We start from the raw sequence: 21,681 nt of genomic DNA on the forward strand, positions 1-21,681 counted from the left end.
AGGACAAGATAAAAAACCAATAGGAGCGGCAAAACAGAAAGCCAGTAGGATAGTCATGACAGCGCATGGCCGGCCAATATACCGGCAAGTCCCGCCCTCTGGGGTTTTCTGGACCAGTAGCAGCCGCGGGGGCGGCACCAATCGCGACTCCAGACTCTGGAGTGGGTGTTGCTGCTAATGGAGAGGGCTGGGTGACGGCGCGACGCGTACCGTTTGGGGGGGGCGGGCGAAGCGAGGAGGGAGGGAGGCGCTCAGCCTCCGGCGGTTCCTCGTCTCCCGTTGGCAGAGGCAGTTCGGGCTCGCGGGGGCGGCGGTGCTGCGCTGCGCGATGTCGGAGCTGCGAGCGACGGGAGCCGGCCCAGGGACAACGCCTGCCGGAGCGGGTGGCCCCACAGCCTCCGGCCCGGGAGGGACCTGCGGGCCCGGTCCAGCAACTCCACTGCCCTCGCCTGGGCCCGGCGGCGGACGAGCCGAAGGCGTCGGCGCAGGAGGGACACTGGGCCCTGGGGGACCAGGACCAGCCCCAGGGGGGGTGACAGGCGCACCAGGGGGGAGCGCTACTGCTTCCGCTTCCGGGTCGGCTAGCTCCACTTCCGGAGCGGCTCGCGAGGGCTGGCTTTTCAAATGGACCAATTACATCAAAGGGTATCAGCGGCGCTGGTTCGTGCTGAGCAACGGGCTCCTAAGCTACTACAGGTGAGGCCACGCCCCTTCTGCCGGTCTAGGATAGAGCGGCTGGCCACGCCCCTTTGCCTGCTAAGCCGCACCCAGAATTCGTCCGAAGGTCTGCGCGCTCCTCTGGTCCTGCGACCTCGGCCCCGCCCTTTCCGCCCTCGCTCCGGTCCAGGCGTGGGTGGCACAGCGGCAGCAGCGGCCAGGATGCGGGCCTCGCACTTTCCTGCCACGTGGCACGAGGGTGTCATGACTCACCCGCGTCTGGAGAAGTCTCTTGCATAAGGGGTCTTGCACTCCTCTGCCTTTCATCGCCACCACCTCCTCTCCCAGGGTCAGGCAGCCTGGTGGCCTCCCAGTGTATGAACTACAACTCCCCTGGCCATTGGCCATGTTGGCTGGGGCTTATGGGAGTTGTCGTCCAAAACATCTGGAGGGCACCAAGTTGCCTACTCCTGCATTGTACTGTACGTTTTCTTAAACTTCTAAATAATTCTTCTTTCCTCCTTACCCCCAGCCCTTTGTAACATTTTGTGGCTTGCTTGTTCACTTCTTTTTAGTGAGCACAGAAGCTACATGTATTCTTCAAGGCCAGCCTCAAATCTTGTACAACATTGTGGGGGCACACCTTCCTGATTGCCAGTTGCAGCCCATACCAGAAGCAATACAAAATCGGGGAGATGCATCTTCTTTGATGTTGTTGGGTTGTTTATGATTTGCTTTTGGGATTGTGTGCTGTATTTGATGCGCTGAGGAAATGGTGGTCCTGTTAGTGTGACCCGCCTTAGGTGTGTGTGCGTGGGGGGTCACAATCCAGTTGTGAAACACCGCTTTGCTTGTAAAATACTTGTGCACTAGATGTGGCAGTTATAGGACTAGAGAAGTGCCAAACACCCTAAAGAAAGAGGCTTCACAGACAGTGTTAGGACTGGGGTTCATGTTATTAGGAAAATAAGTGCCTTTTGTGACACTGCTGCTACTGAAGATCTTTAGTTAGGAGAGAGATTCCTCCTGGCAGGTAGGAGTTCTGTGCAAGCTTTCTTGGGCTAGCACATCCTAGCTCTGTTAGGGCTGACAGCTAGTGTAGTGTAGTTGAAACAGAGACATGAGTTCAAATCCCTGCTCAGCTGTGAAGCTAGCTCACTGGGTAGCCTTGGGCAAGTAACCAACTCTCAATTACCTCACAGTGTTGTGGAAAAAAACCAGGATAACCCAATACATGTCACCCTGAACACCTTAGATTCTTTGAAGGCTTAGAAGGTAATAAACCCAAACAATGAAGTTTTTCCCTTATGACAAGATCCCACTTGCATTACTTCTCCATTAGACTGTGGGTCCCCAAGCCATCAGTGCTTAGTCCATCTTCGTGAAATTCAGCTTCTTCATGAATCTGTTAATCCAGAAACAAATACCTGTCGTTATGCATTGCCTGTCTCTCGAAGGAGCCCTTCATAACTTTCAGTGCTGTCTTGTCTGCCCGCCCCACCCATGTGTTTTCACATAAATATTAGTTCATGTCATTGCAGATGAATCAGGTACCTTGCAGTTGTTATCTGCTTTTTTCTAAATCTTGTGTTCAGTCGGGCTGTGTGTCAGTCCGCTTTTGTGTGAATTGGGCAGAATTTGTGTGATCCTCCTTTTGTGAGGATCACCAAGCAGCAGATCAAACAGGGAACTTCTAGAGAAAGATTGTTATTCTAACAATCAGGAGGGGGGAACCTCAGACAGGGTGGCCAAATCCAGCCCTCCTGGGGTCCCAGTCTGGCCCTCCGGGTTCCTGAGATGGCCATGCCCCTTTTCTGGCCCCATCCCCTTTCCCCCAACCACTGGTCATAGGGTGGTATCCTGGCTCTTGTGCGGTTTTCCCCCTATTCTAGAAGGTTGAAATGCCTCTCCTAAAGTTTAGTTCCTGGTAGTAAGAGCTTTACACTCCAATGGGCTGGTGTTTCTTGTACTTTTCTCCTCACCCCTTTTGCCATTGGCTTCACTCCCTTTGCTTTTGGCTCCACCAACCATTTGAACGCACTCCCCACAGCTTTTCCAAAATTGAATTCAGCCCTTGAATTGAAAGAGCTTCCCAACCTATGCTTTATGACTTTATTGATACAAATTAATTGTATTTATTTCTATTTACTCTATCAGTCACCCAAGAACTGTCATTCTGAAGGTGACATACAAAATCTAATACAAAAAACCAAAATCTGATGGAAAAATTAATTTTTCAGGGAGAGAGACCAGTTCTCCTTGTACTCAGACTTTGCTTAAACAGTTGTGTTATTCCCCAGTTCCCCAAAGAATAAATGATGGAATGATGAATGGATATCTTTATCCGCGTTGAAGACTGGCAGAATAAGAGGTACTTCTAGAATCTGGGCTCCCCTGCTGATAGATAGGTTTGTCCCACTTGCAGCACAGTCTTAGGCATCATTGGATGCATCTGGGCTCTAGTCCACAAAAGCTTTTGCCATAGTAAATCGGCCTGGTAAATAAGCCTACAAAAGCTCATCCTCCATGACTGGCATGAAAATGCACCTAATTTTTTAAAAGCCTTCTGCGAAGCAGACTGGTGGAAGAGGGACAGAGTCCTTCCCCTTCCTCCACGGCCAGCATGGAAATGCAGCAGGTGCTCTCTCTACGAGCCTGTTCACTCACCTGTATGGAACTCCTTGTCACTTATGACTATCAGGCAAGTTGTTAAATATAAGGTTATAACAAAACCATTAGTCTTTACGGTGCCACAAAATTCTTTGTTGTGTTTGCCTACCCCTCTGACAGTAAAAAGTGAAAGTGTCAGTTCTTGCTCCAGGTAGTTTCACGTTTGCAAGAAATATTTTTCTCCCAAGTTTAGGAGAATGTTTGTTTTTCACTTGTAATGAGCTAAGAACCTGTCTGTACAATGGGCTGTGTTTTCATTCTCTGATGAGATCTTGTCCTCTGACCTTTCACTTATTTCAGTCTCCTCCTCTCTTAATGCCATTGGTTGATCTGCTCTGATGTCACAGACGTCAGATATCATAGTGGTCCATAGATAGGTTTAGGCTAGGTGTAACTAAGGAACAGTATCCTTAGTAGTATCCAATGGGCAGTATCCAAGTCTGCCTGCACATCAGCAGGACCCACTGCTAGCACAACAGGGAGCTAGCAGTTTAAAAAGCAACCAGAAACAAGCGGAAATGCTAGTTTCCTGGGCAGATCACCAGAACTTACTTCACTGACCTGTCCACCTGTTTCCAGGATTGCTTTTTGAACCATTAGCTTTCTGTTGCATGAGCTGTGAGGCCCACTTGCGCAACAGATTGAGTGCGAGCACAGCACCCTTAATTAGATATCTAAAGCTCAGAGTAGATTTTTTTTTTAAATTAAGGAAATGTTTTTGCAAATCAGATGTTGATCTTTAATAATTCATTTATAGTGACATTTCGTTTATAGTTTCTCTTTAAAAAATAACCTGGTTTAAAGGGAAATCTGAGTTTAAAACAAGCATACAAGTTAAAGTCTAACATAATCTTTTAAAAAATTAATTATGTCCATCTATTAAGCACATAAAATTTGAAGCCTGCTTTTCTAAAAGTGAGGACTATGGGCAGAAATATCCAGCATCTGGAGTTAAGCAGTGTAAATGACACAACATTGTGTATGGCAAGCTTCCTTCCTACTGGACTCTGGGACTAGCAAATTATTGGAGGTTTCAGAATCCAAGAGATGACATCCTGTATTACACCAAAAATATCCACTGAGCTTATGTGGAGGATATGACACTGTTTTAATGCCCTTCTGCTAACTGAGCCCTGCAACATGTTCAGTTTTAAATTATGAATGTTTATATGGCTCTATCAGTAAAACAGCCTGGATTTTTTTCCTCCTTCCATCTCAAGGAGAAACACTTTTTTTTTTGCCCAGTAAGTACCAGTGCTCGCTCCCAAAAAGGTCTGGGCACTTGTTCCATCCAGACATTATGCCTGCTCAAATCCTACCTGTTTCAATGGGAATTACTTCGATTGCAACTGAAGTCTCTTATACCCACTTACCTGGGTGTAAGCCCCATTGGACTCAATGGGGTATCTTCTGAGTAAATATGTATAGATTGCGCTATTAGCCTTCAAGTTAGTGATCTTGCATAAATCCTTGCATGTGAACAGAGAACGAAGCAGAAATCTTTCTCATCTCTAAGGAGATAGAAGTCTGCAGTGTGAAAGGCATACTGGCTTTTACATCTTTATTGGAGTTTGTATTCTATTTCATTTGCCTGTGCTGTGTTTGGATTGTCCTGTGTTAATGGACCATATTGTATATTTATCATTTCTGTGTTTAAGAAGGGATCTTTGGGTGATGCTTTGGGTTTTTGATAGGGAATGGAAACTATATCTGTCTTGTACATGACCACATTTGTCTTCCTCTCTAGTCAGAATTACACATTCCTTAGAAATGTAGGGAAGTCAGTCCTCTAACTTCAGGCAGTTCTACTTTATAAATGTAAGCCAGCTAAAATCTGGCTAGGTATCACAATTCCCGCAAAAGCTGTCTTGATTTGTAGTTTTATAAGGAAGCTGAAAGTTTTCCAATGGATTCCTAGCTCCTTGATGCTGCTATAACTCTCGGGAATCTTCAGCTGGAAATTGTGACAATTGAACCAATTCAAATCTGTAGTGTAGACATGTCCCTAGTTTAGGGGATTTATTTCTATGCCTCTGCGATCCTGGCATACTTTAAACAACCCTTCTCTCCAACATGCTTGGAATCACAGATGTATTTACAAATTGGTTGAAGGTACAGTTAATCAGTCCTGCCATGCTATGTGCTGTGTGAGGGTCATAGAGTGGCCCTTGCCTTCACTCTGTCTGCCCCATTCAAAGAGGTTTCAGCAGTTCTTCACCCTCTGCTGTAAGGCTGTGATGGTGAGACGCTAAGCACTCTAACAATGAAGTCTGAGTTTGATGATTTGTTGAGTCCAAGCACACTAAATGTTTATCTTCTGATTTGTATCTATTGGGGGAAACCTGTGGGCTTTAGTGATCCTGTAGGAATGGAGGTTTAGTGTAAACATCCAAGGAGAAGTAACTTAGCAAGTTTTCCAATAGCAATGATTGCTCCCAGAGGCTCTAGTTCTGTGAGGATCTCTATGGTAAAGGTAGCTGGTCCCGTCCCCCCCAGTTTACAGACACACACACTATGGCTGTCTGTTGGCAGCCCCTTCTTATAAATGCCTCCATCTGCGTGTTATCTTTCTTTCTCTCACTCCACCGTAACTCACTTCAAGCCTATATTGCTGGTATCCTCCCGGCCTTTCCTCTCCACAAACCAAATCTAGTGACGGCTCTTCTTTGTCAGTGCTTATCTCCAAGGGTGTGTGTGTCTGTGTGTCAATAAGAAACACCCTGAGCCAGCTATTTGGGAATTTGCCCCCAAGCAGGCATCCTGGCTTGAAGTAAGGGAATCTGTTTTGTTTAAAAGTTTCAGCACAGAGGACTATGTTTAGAGGGAACCTTCCCTTAAATCAGGCAGGGGTGACTTGCTTCTGAGCCACTCTTGTACCATGGTCTGTATTATTCATAAAGTAACTAGACTCGGGAGGATAAGAATAGCTGGCAAACCAGACTCATATTTCTCTGCTGGACTCAGCCTGCTGGCAGGAAGGAATGTCCAGTTACTTTCTCCCCAGACTCCAGAGGGGAAGCAGAAAACCTCTGCAGTGACATTTGCTAGTAGTTTCTGTGTGCCAGCCCAAAGCAGGGTGTGTGCATTGTTGCCTATGTGTTGCTCAGACTTGCAGCGGAGAGGAGATGGCTCTGCCTTGTACTAGGTCGATACGGGGGAACTTTGTTCTTGTCTCAGGCTGGGTGCGGGGAGGGTTGTGTGAGAATTAAGGTAGTCTGATGGTGTACTTGATTGTTTCTGCAAGCCTGGGAGGGAAGCAGGCACAGCCTTGGCCATAGGGAGTGTTGAGAGAGATGGGGACTGAAATGAATTGTGACCCAGTTGACTCAGTAGGCAACGTCAGTGCTGATGTTGCTTCATCAACATTGGACTCACAGTCAATGAGACTTCCCAGTTAGCTCTGGAATTCCCTGCTGGGGGTGTGTGCGCATGTGTGTGCAGGGTGGGTGTTACATAAAGAAATATGAATGTATAGGTTCGCTACATACACACCTACGCACGGTAATAAATACATTTTCTAAGCATAGACATGTTGCTGGTTGCTACTGGAGTGTCCCCCCTGCCCATTCAAAGATAGGTAAGGTTTTGTTTATTTAGCTATTTATTTAAACTGTTTCTTGGCCACCTTTCAGGGCAGGAGCCCTCCCAAGGTGGCGTACAGCATTGTATGTGTAGTTCCATTTTCAAACTTGGTATCCCTGGATGCCACTGCAAATTCAGACTCTCCCCTTCAATCAGAGACTCTGGTTTCTACAGCCCAAGATTTCATTTCCTCATTGCTGGGTGTTCCACATGTTGAGGGAGAGATTCAAAATGCCCCATTTGGGGACTTTTTAAAAGGAATCTTGTACTGCACCAAACTTCAGCTTCCTCTGTATTGGGGAAGGATCTTAATGCTTCCTTTATGAATGACCCCCATCAGTGAATAAAACCCAAGTATAAATGTTCACATATAAACGTGTGTGCATGTGCAGTGCATTACTGAGCTTCTGGACAGGAGTAGGGACTGTCGTGTGAATGGTTTCTCTTGGAGGCCCAGTACTTTCACTTGGAATATTAGAAACATTAGTCTTCTGTCTGGTTCTGGGTTTAATGCCCCCAAACACTTGCAGGTCTGGCTGAGTCCCAGTACTGAATGCAAAATCCCCCACCGTCTGCCCTGTCCACTGTGTGTGTGTGGCTAGGCCAGGCAGTTGGTGAAATTCTCAGGCAGCTTTGTAAAGTTCAAGAGATTGCCCTATTAATAGAAATGCCCTCCAGCCATGATCACAGCAATGGAGAAGAGGAGGCTCCCCAACTCAGGGCTGTGCCAGCCTGGGAGTCTCTTCACATACTTGGGGAGGGGAGGAAGTGGTCTAAGAAATCACATTTTTAGTTATTTTGTTTGTTTTTGTTTTAGTATTGCCAGGCATTTGGAAAGTTGATGGTAAATAACCAGCTCAGTAACTTTTAACGTTTGCTTGGGTTTAATAATTTGCCAACAGATGAGTCAGAGTGCCTATGTTTGTATACTAACTCTATGTGTGATGTCATATAATAGACAAACCAGATGACTTATTGTGGTTGCATATTGTGGGGGCAGTATGTTGAAATTGGGGGGTCTGGCTTGTGTTGTCTAAGACACAAGGAGGCTCTCTAGACAAGTAGCTCCATAGTAAAACTGTTCCTGGACTGTACCACTTCAGACTGAAGGGTGGTGTTGCATGACTGAGTGCTTCTCCAGGGGGTGGGGGAGTCCTACACACTGAAAACTTGCATGCTGGTGGGAGAGCTAGGTAGAACCATTCCCCTTGACAACTAGTTCTCTGTGTGTAGGAATACTTTGATATGGTGAGAATTCAGTCATATGAACCACCACCTGTAGGGTTACAATCCAACAACAGTGTTACTATACATCCAGTTGTTTTAGCTGTGGAGCTTCAAATACATCCTTCCCCAACCTGGTGCCCTCCAGATGTTTTGCACTCCAACACCCATCAGTCTGAGCCAGCATGACCAATGGTAAGGGATGGTGGGAGTTGCAGTCCAACACTCAACAGTGGCCACAAGACTGGAAAAGGTCAGTTTACATTCCAATTCCAAAGAAGGGCAACGCCAAAGAGTGTTCAAACTACCGTACAATTGCGCTCATTTCACATGCCAGCAAGGTTATGCTCAAAATCCTACAAGCTAGGCTTCAGCAGTATGCGAACCGAGAACTACCGGAAGTACAAGCTGGGTTTCGAAGAGGCAGAGGAACTAGAGATCAAATCGCCAACTTTCGCTGGATCATGGAGAAAGTGAGAGAATTCCAGAAAAACATCTATTTCTGCCTCATTGACTACGCTAAAGCCTTTGATTGTGTGGATCACAACAAACTCTGGCAAATTCTGAAAGAGATGGGAGTACCAGACCACCTTACCTGTCTCCTGAGAAACCTGTACGAGGGTCAAGAAGCAACAGTAAGAACCACACATGGAACAACCGATTGGTTCAAAATTGGGAAAGGAGTACGACAAGGCTGCGTATTGTCACCCTGCTTATTTAACTTATATGCAGAGTACATCATGAGAAACGTCGGGTTGGATGAATCACAGGTCGGAATTGAGATTCCTGGGAGAATTATCAACAACCTCAGATACGCAGATGATACCACCCTAATGGCAGAAAGTGAAGAGGATCTAAAGAGCCTCTTGTTGAGGGTGAAAGAGGAGAGTGCAAAAGCTCGTTTGAAACTCAACATTAAAAAAAACGAAGATCATGGCATCTGGCCCCATCACTTCCTGGCATATAGAAGGGGAAGAAATGGAAGCAGTGACAGATTTTACTTTCTTGGGCTCCAAGATCACCGCAGACGGTGACTGTAGCCATGAAATTAAAAGACGCTTGCTCCTTGGGAGGAAAGCTATGGCAAACCTAAACAGCATAGTCAGAAGCAGAGACATCACCTTGCCGACAAAGGTCCATCTAATCAAAGCTATGGTTTTCCCAGTAGTAATGTATGGCTGTGAGAGCTGGACTATAAGGAAGGCTGAGCGCCGAAGAACAGATGCTTTCGAACTGTGGTGCTGGAGAAGACTCTTACGAGTCCCCTGGACTGCAAGGAGGTCAAATCAGTCCATCCTAAAGGGAATCAACCCTGACTGCTCATTGGAAGGACAGATGCTGAAGCTGAAGCTCAAATATTTTGGCCACCTAATGTGAAGAGAAAACTCCCTGGAAAAGACCCTGATGCTGGGAAAGACTGAAGGCAAAAGGAGAAGGGGACGGCAGAGGATGGGATGGCTAGATAGCATCACCGATGCAATGAATATGGACTTGAGCACGCTCCGGGAGAGAGTGCAGGACAGGAAGGCCTGGTGTGCTATGGTCCATGGGGTCACGAAGAGTCGGACGTGACTGAACGACTGAACAACAACAACAAGGTTGGAAAAGACTGCTCTAATACTTTGGATTTGAACTAAAATCACCATGGTCCATCTTTGCCAGAGACTCATTGTGTGGCCTTGATCCAAGTTACTAACTAGTTCTTCTAAATTCTTGCCTGTAAAGTGTGAATAGTAGTGACCTACCTCACAAGCTTGTTGAGAGGGCTAAAGCAACAAGAAGTTTATAAATCCAAACTGTGCTGTACAAATGATGACTAGTGGCAGTGGGAAGTTGGAGGGATGCTCGAAAACGTTAGAGGGCAGAGTCATGTAGAAGAGATCAGAAACTGAAGGCAATAGAATTCTTACTGGGACTTGTACTGGACAAATATGTACTGCTACCATGACTGTCCACATTCACTGGAAGCCTTGACCTATTATCCCCTTCTAGTTTTGAAACATTTTTTTAACTGCCTGCTTGTCCACCCCCCCCCCCCCCGCTCCTTCCAAGAATTAGAAGTCTGCCTTTCTGACTGGCAGCTGATTCCTTGAATGTCCCAGCATCAGGTAGCTCCCATTCTGCAATTTGCAGCCATGAAAATTTTTAGACTATTTCCTTCACATGGGAATAGTAGCAGACTCTTTGTATCCAGTTAGTGTCCTGCCGCCGACGGAACACTCTTTGATCCAGCAGAGATTCCCATCAGTGGAATGAGGGGGGAATCTTCAGCAATTCCCTCTCCTCCTCCCCTGCAGCCCCTCCCAATCTGCTCTGTGGATCCACATCCAAACAATGTGGGAGATGGCATGGTAGGGGGGGAGAGGAAGAATCACTGAAAATCGCCCCCTCCCCATTCTCCTGACCAGAAACTCAAAGAGCATTCCGTCAATGGAGTGACCCAGTTGGATGCAATCCAGTGGTGTTTGTCACTTGCTGTTGTTGACCTTTCTTTCCTTATTGCCCAGGAAAGGGGATATACAGTCAGGGCCAGAAATATTGGAACAAGGATAACTGTTCTGGCAGTTGGCCTCTGTACACCACCACATTGAAGTTGAAAGGAAACACACCCAGATGGGAGCGAAGTCAGGACTTTCAGCTGTAATGCAAGGGGTTTGGCAAAAGTGGGGCACTAACCATTCAGGAAGCACAGCCAGTGGCATACACACACACCCATCGCTGGTGGCTCATAAGTAATGGAACGAATGGCTGACAAGCAGCTGCATGGCCAGGTGTGGCCTGTTTCCTGGGTACCCCATGACCAATCAAGAGGGTAAAAGGCCTGGAGGTGGTTCTGAGTGTTACATTTGCATTTGGTAGCTGTTCACTGGAACTCCCAACATGAGGTCCAAAGAGATGTCCATGAGAGTGAAGGAGGCCATCATTAGGCTGAGGAAACAACTTAAACCCATCAGAGAGACAGCAAAAACAGTGGGAGTGGCCAACACAACAGTTTGGAACATCCTGAAAAAGAAGGAATTAAGTGGCAAGGTCAGCAACAGCAAAAGGCCTGGAAGACCACGGAAGACAACTAAAGTTTATGACTGCAGAATTCTGCTCATGGTGAAGAGGAACCCTTTCACAACATCTAGCCAGGTCAAGAACGCTCTTGCGGAGGTAGGCATGTCATTGTCAACATCTACAGTCAAGAGACGGCTTTATGAATGTAAATACAGAGGCTTCACAATAAGGTGCAAACCACTGGTAACGCTCAAGAACAGACAGGCCAGATTAGCCTTTGCCAGCAAACACCTAAAAAGGCCTGCCCAGTTCTGGAATAAGATTCTTTGGACTGATGAAACCAAGATTAACTTGTACCAGAATGATGGGAAGAGAAAAGTACAGAGAAGGAAAGGAACAGCTAATGATCCAAAGCATACCATATCATCTGTCAAACATGGTGGGGGCAGTGTTATGGCATGGGCGTGTATGGCTGCCAATGGAACCGGGTCACTGGTGTTTATTGATGACCTGACTGCTGATAAAAGCAGCAGGATGAATTGTATAGGGCTATACTTTCTGCTCAGATTCAGCCAAATGCTGCCAAACTGATAGGACGTCGCTTCATCTTGCAGATGGATAATGACCCAAAACATACAGCAAAAGCTACCCAAGAGTTTCTCAAGGCAAAGAAGTGGGATGTTCTTCAATGGCCAAGTCAGTCACCTGATCTCAACCCAATAGAGCATGCTTTTCACTTACTGAAAACAAGACTGAAGGCAGAAAGACCCACAAACAAGCAGCAGCTGAAGGCAGCTGCAGTAAAGGCCTGGCAAAGCATCTTGAGGGAGGAAACTCAGCATTGGGTCATGTCCATGGGTTCCAGACTTCAGGCAGTCATTGACTGCAAAGGATTTTCATCCAGGTATTAAAGGCGATCCTTAAGTTTGAAATGATGTTGGTTTGTTCCATTACTTATGAGCCACCAACGATGGGGGGGGGGGTGTATGCCACTGGCTGTCCTTCCTGAATGGTTAGTGCCCCACTTTTGTCACACCCCTTGAATTATAGCTGAAAGTCCTGACTTCGCTCCCATCTGGGTGTGTTTCCTTTCAACTTCATTGTGGTGATGTACAGAGGCCAACTGCCAAAACAGTTATCCTTGTTCCAATATTTCTGGCCCTGTAACAAGTGAGGGTCCTGGTTACTTGTTCCCGCAATGGGATGTGGTGCCATTTTCTAATTATTCTGTGTACCTCTGGTCCACTTGCTTGTTCATTCCCTGATGTTGCCCCCTCCCCCAATTTGTCCTCCCCACAGATCAAAGGCAGAGATGCGACACACCTGCCGTGGAACTATCAACCTGGCCACGGCTAACATCACCGTGGAGGACTCTTGCAATTTCATCATCTCCAATGGAGGGGCACAGACTTACCACTTGAAGGCCAGCTCAGAAGTGGAGAGGCAGCGCTGGGTCACAGCCCTGGAGCTGGCCAAGGCTAAAGCAGTCAAGATGCTGGCAGAGTCAGGTAAAGGGGATGTGTTCAGGGCAGCATAAATGGAGCAGGGTGTGTAGTTGGGGGACAGGGGATGGAGGGAGCGTATTGCGGGAGAGGCACCCAAGGGAATTAACATGAAAAATAGAGGGATGGGCTCCTCTGCAGACTTGATGTTGCCTAATGACATCAGGAGGCCTGTATGGATTTTGTTCTCCCCATTTGTCTATTTGTGATATTGAGGTTTCCCCCTTGTAGGTGGCTTCAAGAAACGCCACACCTGTAACGCATGTGGCCTTAAAAGCGACCTGTGGATAATAATTCCCAGTCTGTGCTAAGCATGGGGTTAATGTGAGTGAACATCTCTTCCAGTTAGTCCTGTTCTGTCCTATTTCGGATTTCAGTTCCCAGAGGCAAGGTTTTCTCCCAAACACAAAATTATTGTTACTCAGATGAATTGCTCAGTGTCCTTTGAATCATTCATGTAACATACCAAGGCAACAGGCCACCTGGGGCTGTTGTGGGTTTAGCAGGCGGCCTCTAGAAAACGGGTTCCTATTTTTAAGCATCAGACTTCTCTGAACCTGTTAGAGTTCCTGTTTTCCAAACTAAAAGCATGTTCTAGCCATTAATACCAAATCAGTCCTGCATAATAGCCAGTCAACTGAGCTCCACATTGTAACCCGATGGCTCCTGAGCTGAAGCATCTCTCAGTAGCTGGTGTATCTGATTAGGTAAAATAAGCCCCCAAAGGCAGTGCCAAATGGCCATTCCTGTATAGAATAAAGCCTTGTCTTGAAGGGATTGTGGGCCCTCAGCTCCTTAGGCGATTGTGCTGGGTTATAAATGTCTGTGTCTCAAACCTGCTTTTGGCCCTTATCTAGTATGCTGTGGGCACATGCCTCCCTGAATTGTCTCTAGTTTGCTCAAATGTTTGCTCTTTGTAGAAGGGGAAACAACTGGAAAATGTGCCACTGCTTACTGTTGGACGGCTTGTTTCGTTTTCATGAAATTCCAAAGATTTGGGATCTGAAAAATAATGAGGTATTTGACAACTTTACAGGGAAGGACTTCTTCAGCGTTTTCAAACAAAATGGTCTCTGCCCAGTAACGTTGTGTCAGGGTCCTATGCTTCATAGTTGCAAATATTAGCCCTGCTTTAGCTCTGTTGGATTTTTGTCTACTCCCCCCCTGCCCTTTTAATTTAAGATGAGGAAATAACGGGAGCAACATTTATTTTTGTAGACCGTTGTCCTTATTTTAAAATCTGAGACCTCAAGCTGTGATCCCGAAATTCCTTGGCTTTTCAAATTCTTGTGTCTGCTGTGTGGGTTCTGTTGAATTTCTCTGCCATGTTGACACTTGGAATGTTGCAGTGTAAACAGAGTGCTCTTCTGTAGCTTTCACCTCAGTGATGTCATGCCTTGTTGTTGAATAGTATTTCTGCGGTTTGCTTGCAGCATTGTGCCCCCGTTGGATAATTCTGTGTAAGCAAATCTGTCTTTCTGCTTTGTGGCTCATTATTTGTGGGTAGTGATAATGAACAAGAGTGAAACAACAATTTTTAGGGATTTTGGTTTTGTTCTTGTTAAATGGACTGCCTTGCTGAATTGGACCAAACCAAAGGTCCATCTAGTGAAACGTTTTGTACCTAACAGGCACTGGCCAGATGCCTCTGGAAGTTCACAACCAAAGCATGGAAATGATGGTTGTCCCCTCTTTATGCCTAGCATCTGATATCCAGAGGTATACTGCCTCTAAACATGGAGTTTCTATTTGAGTATCATTGCTAATCCCTAATAAGACATATCCTACATTCATTTGTTCAATTCTTTTTTTAAAAAGTCCTTTAACTGGTGGCAGTCACTGCTTCTTATGGTACTGAATTCCATACATTATTTACCCTTTAGGTGAAGTACTTTCTTTTGTCTGTCCGGAAGTTATCTCTGATCCATTTTATTGGGCAACCCTGAGTTCTAGTATTATGAGAGAGGAGAAATATTGCCTGTGTATTCTCTTGCACACTATTGGAGGGGGACAAGGGGAAGTTAAACTTGATGAGATGGTGCTGTCAATCTTAAGATCCAGAGAAGTTCCAGAGAAGCGGCACGATGGTCTGGCAGTGTTGAGGACTGGGACTAAACATCAAAACTCTGTAAATATTAAATCAGACCCATGGTTTGCAACACCAAACTGCTGCATACAGGAAGCCTTGGTCTGATTAACCTGCATTCCACATCTTCTTGAGAGATCTCTGATTCTAAATCAGGCCTGAAGGCTGCTGCTGTTTTCATAGTCCAGAGGTCCCCAGTGATCTACCCCAGCCTTCCCCAGTCTGGTGCCCTCCAGATGTTTTGGACTACAAACCCCATCAGCCCCAGCTAGCATGGCCAGGAGTGAGGAATTTGGGAGTTGGTAGTCCAAAGCATCTGGAGAGCACCAAGCTAGGGAAGGCTAATCTATCCTTGAAAGATCTCTGCTGCTTTTTTACTGCTAATTATGTTTTTATTGTGGTTTTATTCGTTTGTTTTAGTTTTTCCTTAACTGCTGTGATTTTTTACCTCTGTGAGCTGCTTTGTCTGTATACGCAGGAAAGTGGGATACAAGTAACCTGAAATAAATAATATCTGGAGTGCAGCAATGTACACCCTTGTTCCCTTCTGAGGGGGTAGAAATTCCATCATCTGCTTCACTTGAGCCATTGAACTGGGAAGACAAGAGGGTTTTTTCCAGTGAAAAGTACCTATATCTAGATCAGGGGTAAGCAACGTGGTACTCACCAGATGGACTACAACTCCTACCAGCCCCAGCCAGCATGGCCAATGTTTAGGGATTATGGGAGTTGTAGTGCAAAACATCTGGAGGGCACCAAGTTGCCTATTTCTGATCTTGATGTTTGAGCGTCTGTCCCCCTTTATGGAGTGATCGCTCCCCTTAGTCCTGTCAAGATAGCGGCCAATATTGGGGAACGAAGGAGGCTCTGGGAATGGGTCTGGTTCAGAGATGGGCCCCAGTCTTGGCTTGAATGTGTTAACACTGCAGCTTATTCCTCACAGATGATTCTGGTGATGAAGAATCCGTATCTCAGACAGACAAGACGGAGCTGCAGAACACCCTGCGCACCCTCTCCAGCAAGGTGGAGGACCTCAGCACTTGCAATGACTTGATTGCCAAGCACGGGACTGCTCTGCAGCGCTCCCTCAGCGAGCTGGAGACCCTTAAGCTGCCTGCTGAGAGCAACGAGAAGATAAAGCAGGTCAACGAGCGTGCCACGCTCTTCCGCATCACCTCCAACGCCATGATCAACGTAAGTGAACTTCCAGCATCAGCTGTGAGCCTGCCAGGTTAGAGGAGTGCTCTGGCCAAGAGGAACCATCTGCTGTGCTCCAGATGGGAGCATTAATAGTATAACTTCAGAGCCAGGATAGGGCCCTTGGACTCTACTCTTGAGAGAGAAGTGATCTGATGTGCTCTGTCATTAAGCTTTTGGGTGCCTAAGTTGCCTGTGACATTGCATGTGTTAGCAAAATGTAAGCCCTTAGTTGTTGCTTTTGACCCCCCCCCCCCCCCCCGCCAGCAACCCACATGCCAAATTCCTCCTTGTCTGGAATCCCTTGTAGTTGCGTGTACTGTTGCAGCTCAGTGTGGCCACACTGTGGCCAATCAAAAAATCTGAACGATCGGGAAAGGACACGATAGAAATCCAGATCAATAAACGGTACATCGAATCAGATTTTTGAAACGGGGGACAAGCATAATGAAGGAGTCAACTAGAAAATGGCAGCATGAAGAAAAAGTCTTTAGAAGAATTATATTGAAGACTAGACAAAGATAAGATTTGGTGACTTTGATCTCTAGCATCCATGACAGCATAATTGCAGCTTTGTTCCCTATCCACTGTGTGCCACCATCAGGCCAGGGTTTGGGATGGGGAGGAGGACAGCAGATTTCCCAGAAGATGAGAGATCCTTGAGCAGTTGGGATCCTAGTGCCTTTAGCTCCGTTGTGCTTACCACATTGAGCACAGTGGGACAAATTTCTGTATGAGGTCGCACATCTTGTAGCACTGCCCTTGATCCTGGAGCCACGGGTTCATTTGAGCGAAGTATCTGCTAATGTCTCAGTGGCAATGTCATGGGCCCAGTGAGTTCTGCTGGTAACTCTTGTGATGCTCATCACTGCTCTGGGATGGCTTTAACACCGCTGAAACTACGTCAGCCAGTTTTCAGTTCAGAGCCCCAATCTGGCAATTGCCACCATTGCCTGCCTGCCTTTATTCCCAGGTGGGTTGAGGATCCTGGGATCTACAAACACTTGAGAGATTAACTCATGTAGGTCCCTGCACACCTTCCATGTTTAATTCAGGTGACTTTTTAACTCACCTCCCATCTCTGCAGGTCAAGCATGATATGGCTGGTTTGTTTGTTTATTTATTAGCAATATGTATATGCCACTAATTGTTTGAAACAAATTCCCAAGCGGTTTAGAGAAGAATAAAGACAAACAAAAACTACACACACATGCATACATACAGACAAAAGAATATCTTGAGGTTGATATGAAGATAACTCATGGCTGGAGAAAAGCCAAAGTACACAGGTATGTTTTCAATAAATGCCTAAAACATGCCAGTGTTGAGGCCTGACATTCCTCAGGTGATAGATCATTCCACAGGGCGGGCACCACTGCACAGAAGGTATGTCTCCTTGTTGCCACCAAACGGAAATCCATAGACCATGGCACGGACAGCAGGGCCTCCCCTGAAGATTGTGGTGGCCTGGGAGGTTAATATAGGGGACGACATTCCCTGAGGTAATCTGGTCCTGAGTTGTATAGGGCTTTGTATAGTAATACTAATACCAACACCTTAAACCTAGGCTTAAGCCCTCCCTTAATGATGGAATAAGCCCACAAGAGATACCAGTCTGCAAAATCGTTTACTAGCCTGCGGTTCACGTTTCTGAGAAGGCTGTATGTTTTGGCCAGGTACATCCCTGGGGCAAGCCAAGTGTTAAACAAGGGATTTGTTCAAAAATGTCAGAAATAATCTTTAAAGATACCTATAAAACAGCATTCTGATTTGGTATGCATATTAAATGACATCGACCAGAGTGCCATATCTAGAACTACAAAGAATCTATAGGTAACCTAGATCATTAAAAAAAAACACAATTATTACATTGCTATACTGCCCAGTAGCTGAAGCTCTCTAGGTGGTTCACAAAAATTAAAACCACAAGTACAGCATAAAAACAGTATAAAATAGAAAAGCTTATATGGTATAAAGTACAACCAGAATAAAACCTAGCAGCAATGCAGAGATTCAAAATACAGTAAAATACTGAAATCCTTTCCTGCCCAGCCAAGTGGATACTGTCAGATATTTTTCTAAACAGCTGAAAAACAGCAACGGTTGTCACAACCAAGCTGGACTCCTAGGCTTAAGTTCTCCCTTAATGAGGGAATAAGCCCACAAGAGTTACTTGCATGCAAAATTGTTTACTAGCCTGCTAAGAAGCCTGTTAAGAAGTCTGTGTTTCCTTGCTGGCCATGGATGGCCAGCAGGGACTAGTTTTTTTTAAAAAATCACCAACTGAGTGATCCATCCCTCCTCTGTCAACCCATTCATTGGCCTGAATGGAATTCCGTGAGCTCACCTGTATGGAATTTCTGGTTGCCTATGGCTACCAAGTGAGTTGTTAAATACAAGGTTTGAACGCTGTTCTTTGAAGGTGGAATGACATCATAATGCCCTTTTTAAAAAGTCCTTAACTAACAATGGACAGTTTACACTGCAAAAGTCTTTAAAGCAGAGGATTGCTCAAGGAATGAAATGGAAAGAACATTTTAGAAAGCTTATAGTTAGCCAGGTTTGTGTCCCCCACCCCATGTTATACAAAAAACTTCAGAGTGGGTCCCAAATGGGAAGATAAAAAGGTGAGAACTGGTTTGGTATATATTTAGGAATAAAGGATAGCCTAGTTTGGAAACTGTATCATTCTTTTGACGAAATAAATACTCTATATATGTTACTTCCCCATAAGAACAGCTGTGCTGGATCAGACCTGTCTAGCATCCTGTTTCCCACAGTGGCCAGCAAGCTGCCCCAATGAGAAACTCACAAGCAGGACATGAGTGCAACAAAACCCTCCTGCCTATGTTCTACCTCTTGATACTGGGGGTAGCATATAGCCATCAGGACTAAAAGCCATTGATAGCCTTCTCCTCCAGGAATTTGTCCCTTTCAAAGCCATCCAAATTGGTGGCCATCACTACATCTTGTGGTAGCGAATTCCATAGTTTAACTATGCGCTGTGTGAAGAGGTACTTCCTTTTATTTGTCCTGAATCCCCCACCAATTAGCTTCTTGAGATAAGCCTGGATCCTAATTCTGTGAGAGAGGAAGAAGCACATCTCTTTGTCCACTTTCTCCATACCTCCACTGTGCCCTCACACACACATTTACCCACCTTTTCGATTTGTATAGTTGCAGTTCCACTGTCATATATCCTGAGCATCCTTTCAGACTGACAGATGTTCCCATTTTTCTTCTTTTATTAAAGGAAAGTGTGCTTCCCCTTGGCCTTCTGGATGTAGGGGAAGTAAAACTATATAGCAGTTTTTCCCTAAATGCTCAGATGAAATAGTTATGCTAAAGTTTATGAATTTAGAGCAGGGTGTGGGAGGATTTGCCTACTTCTTTACACTTGCTTGTCCCTCTCTACAGACCTTAGTCTTCACTTTCCTGCCCCTAAGTCCTGCTTGCCAGTATTCTCCCCCACCCTCGCCTTTCCTTTATTATGTAACTATTGTTCTGTTTTACATTTAGGACAGATTAATCAAGTTGAAGTAACATTAAACAGTTCCTGATTCTCAGTGGAGTTCAAGTGTTATTGCTTAGGTCAAATGGTCACACTTTCAATATTTGTGTGACTTGCACAAATATATCTGCTGGTGATGCCCTTGCAGCATTTGGCTTGCTTTGGTATGGCATACCTGGTGAGGTTTTTAGTAGACAGATGGTCCTTGCCCATGTGTCTCTGAGCATCTTTGTTCAAGTGAGTGCCTGCAGTGGCATTTCCAAAGTTGCTAGGAGACCAGAGCTGCCTGCTTGTTGGGTGTCCCATTACTGCCCTGATGAACTCCAAGGGACACATTCCCCTACAGTTCTTGTTAACCAATAAGAGGACATGGTTTATCAGTTGAAGAGCGGAAATGGCAAGAGGCCCTCTGGTGCAGTTTGACCTGGGCCACCCCTGCTATGCAGCAGAGAGAAGTGACCTACTCCAGGTGGCCCCATTGGGGCGAGGGGAGTCGATGAAGGCAGGGGTTGGTGACTGATTAGTGCAGCAAGATGTCTTGGAAGCATTGGCCCTAGCGAGGAGAGGACTGACGTTTGGGCAAGCGCTCGCTAATGCCACCTCTCTTGGGTGTTCCCCACAGGCTTGCCGAGACTTCCTGATGCTAGCCCAGACGCACAGCAAGAAGTGGCAGAAGTCTCTTCAGTATGAGCGAGACCAGCGCATCCGCTTAGAGGAGACACTAGAACAGCTGGCTAAGCAGCACAACCACCTTGAGAGGGCTTTCCGTGGAGCCACAGTCCTGCCAGCCAATGCACCTGGCAGCATGGATTCCTCTAAAGGTAGGAGCCAGGAGCTTTGGCCTCCATCTCTTCCATGAACCACGCTCCAGCAAAGGGGGGGGGGGTCTTCCGACTCTCGTGCTCCTTTTAGTCCTGCTTGAAGACACTAGCCCTGAAGTCCCAAAGAAATAGGGAAGGGGTGGGAAACCTCAGGCCTGAGGACTAAATTTGGCCCTCTGGGGATCTCAGTCTCGTCCTCTGGGATTCCACCAGTGGACCCATCCTCTTCCCTCAGCCGCCAATCATGTGATGATTTCCTGGCTTTTGTGCAGTTTTCCCCATTCTAAAGGGTTGAAATGCCTCACCTAGGGCTAAGTTACTGGCTAAGTTTGGCTTTGAGCAAAAATATGCTGGTATTTTTGGCCCCACCCCCTTTGCCTTCAGTTCCACCCCTTTGCCTTTGGCTACGCCCACCACTGGAATGCAGGCCCTGAGAGCTTCTCCAAAATGGAATTTGGTCCTCAGCCTGAAAGACATTCCCCACGCTTGTGCTAGATAATCAGAACTAAGGAAGATGACATCGACACACATTCCTCTTACAGATCGATGTTGCCCATCAAAGGGAGATATGAGTGATGAAGATGATGACAATGAGTTCTTTGATGCTCCTGAGATCATCACCGTGCCCGAAAGCATGGGCCACAAGTGAGTGATCCCCTTTTTAACGGAGAGCTCTGCACCCCTTGGCCTTTGGCACTGTGGATGCTCAACCCATGGCAGTGTCCCCCTCAGCCTTTGGTACCCTCCTGCTTCCATTGTCTGCGCCAAGGATTAGAACTGGGTAACTAGCATCCACTGGATGAAAGCCAGCACACTGAAGCAAGGTTGCGTGTCCCCCTCTTCTTCGTGTGTGTGTGTGTGTGTATGTGTGTGTGATCTTGCTGCCCTGGCTTTCAGATTGGAGAAAATGGGGAGAGAATGGAGAGGGTGTAGGGAAAGAGGGAGATGTGATGTAGGGGCTTGAATATACAAGGCTGCTTTTTCCTAAGCAAAGTTATGGGTCCATTTAGCCCAATGCTTTCTACATTGACCTGCAGCTCCTTGAGAGAATTGGGACCTGGACTTGTTTGTGCTTTAGGTGCAGATAGTATTGCATTGCAGTGGTTCTACTCATATCTGTATAGCCATTACCAGAAGGCAGTGCTTGGGGAGTTCTGCTGAGCCTTGCAGTATTTATGTTGCCCCAACCTGCAGGGTTCCATCTTATCCCACATACTGTTCAACATCAGGGTGTTGACGCCAGGTGAAGTAATCCAGAGATTTGGGGCATGTTGTCATCAACATGCTTATGACATGCAGCTCTGTTTCTCCTTTTCATCTAATCCAGGTGAAGTGGTGAGCTAGATCAGTGCTAGGCTGCAGCAGTGGACTGGATGAGGACTAACAGACTGAATCTCAATCCAGACAAGAAAGAGGCACTGCTAATATGTC

At 46.2% G+C, this 21,681-nt stretch overlaps 1 protein-coding gene across 1 annotated transcript in view; it reads left to right on the forward strand.

The window, feature by feature from the left end:
* The first annotated feature begins 215 nt into the window (after window positions 1-215).
* The window catches only part of OSBP (oxysterol binding protein), a 30,151-nt gene continuing 8,685 nt past the window's right edge, over window positions 216-21,681 (forward strand). Inside the window, exons 1-5 of the mRNA XM_084859777.1 lie at window positions 216-696; window positions 12,433-12,641; window positions 15,665-15,915; window positions 20,052-20,250; window positions 20,793-20,895. Of these exons, the coding sequence (XP_084715903.1) occupies window positions 329-696; window positions 12,433-12,641; window positions 15,665-15,915; window positions 20,052-20,250; window positions 20,793-20,895 (1,130 nt within the window). The 5' untranslated portion in view covers window positions 216-328. The remainder of the gene's footprint in view (window positions 697-12,432; window positions 12,642-15,664; window positions 15,916-20,051; window positions 20,251-20,792; window positions 20,896-21,681) is intronic.

Source organism: Heloderma suspectum, chromosome 1 (assembly GCF_057233095.1).
Source record: "Heloderma suspectum isolate Gila_16-S chromosome 1, 16-S_ref, whole genome shotgun sequence".
NCBI classification, from domain to species: Eukaryota; Metazoa; Chordata; class Lepidosauria; order Squamata; family Helodermatidae; genus Heloderma; species Heloderma suspectum.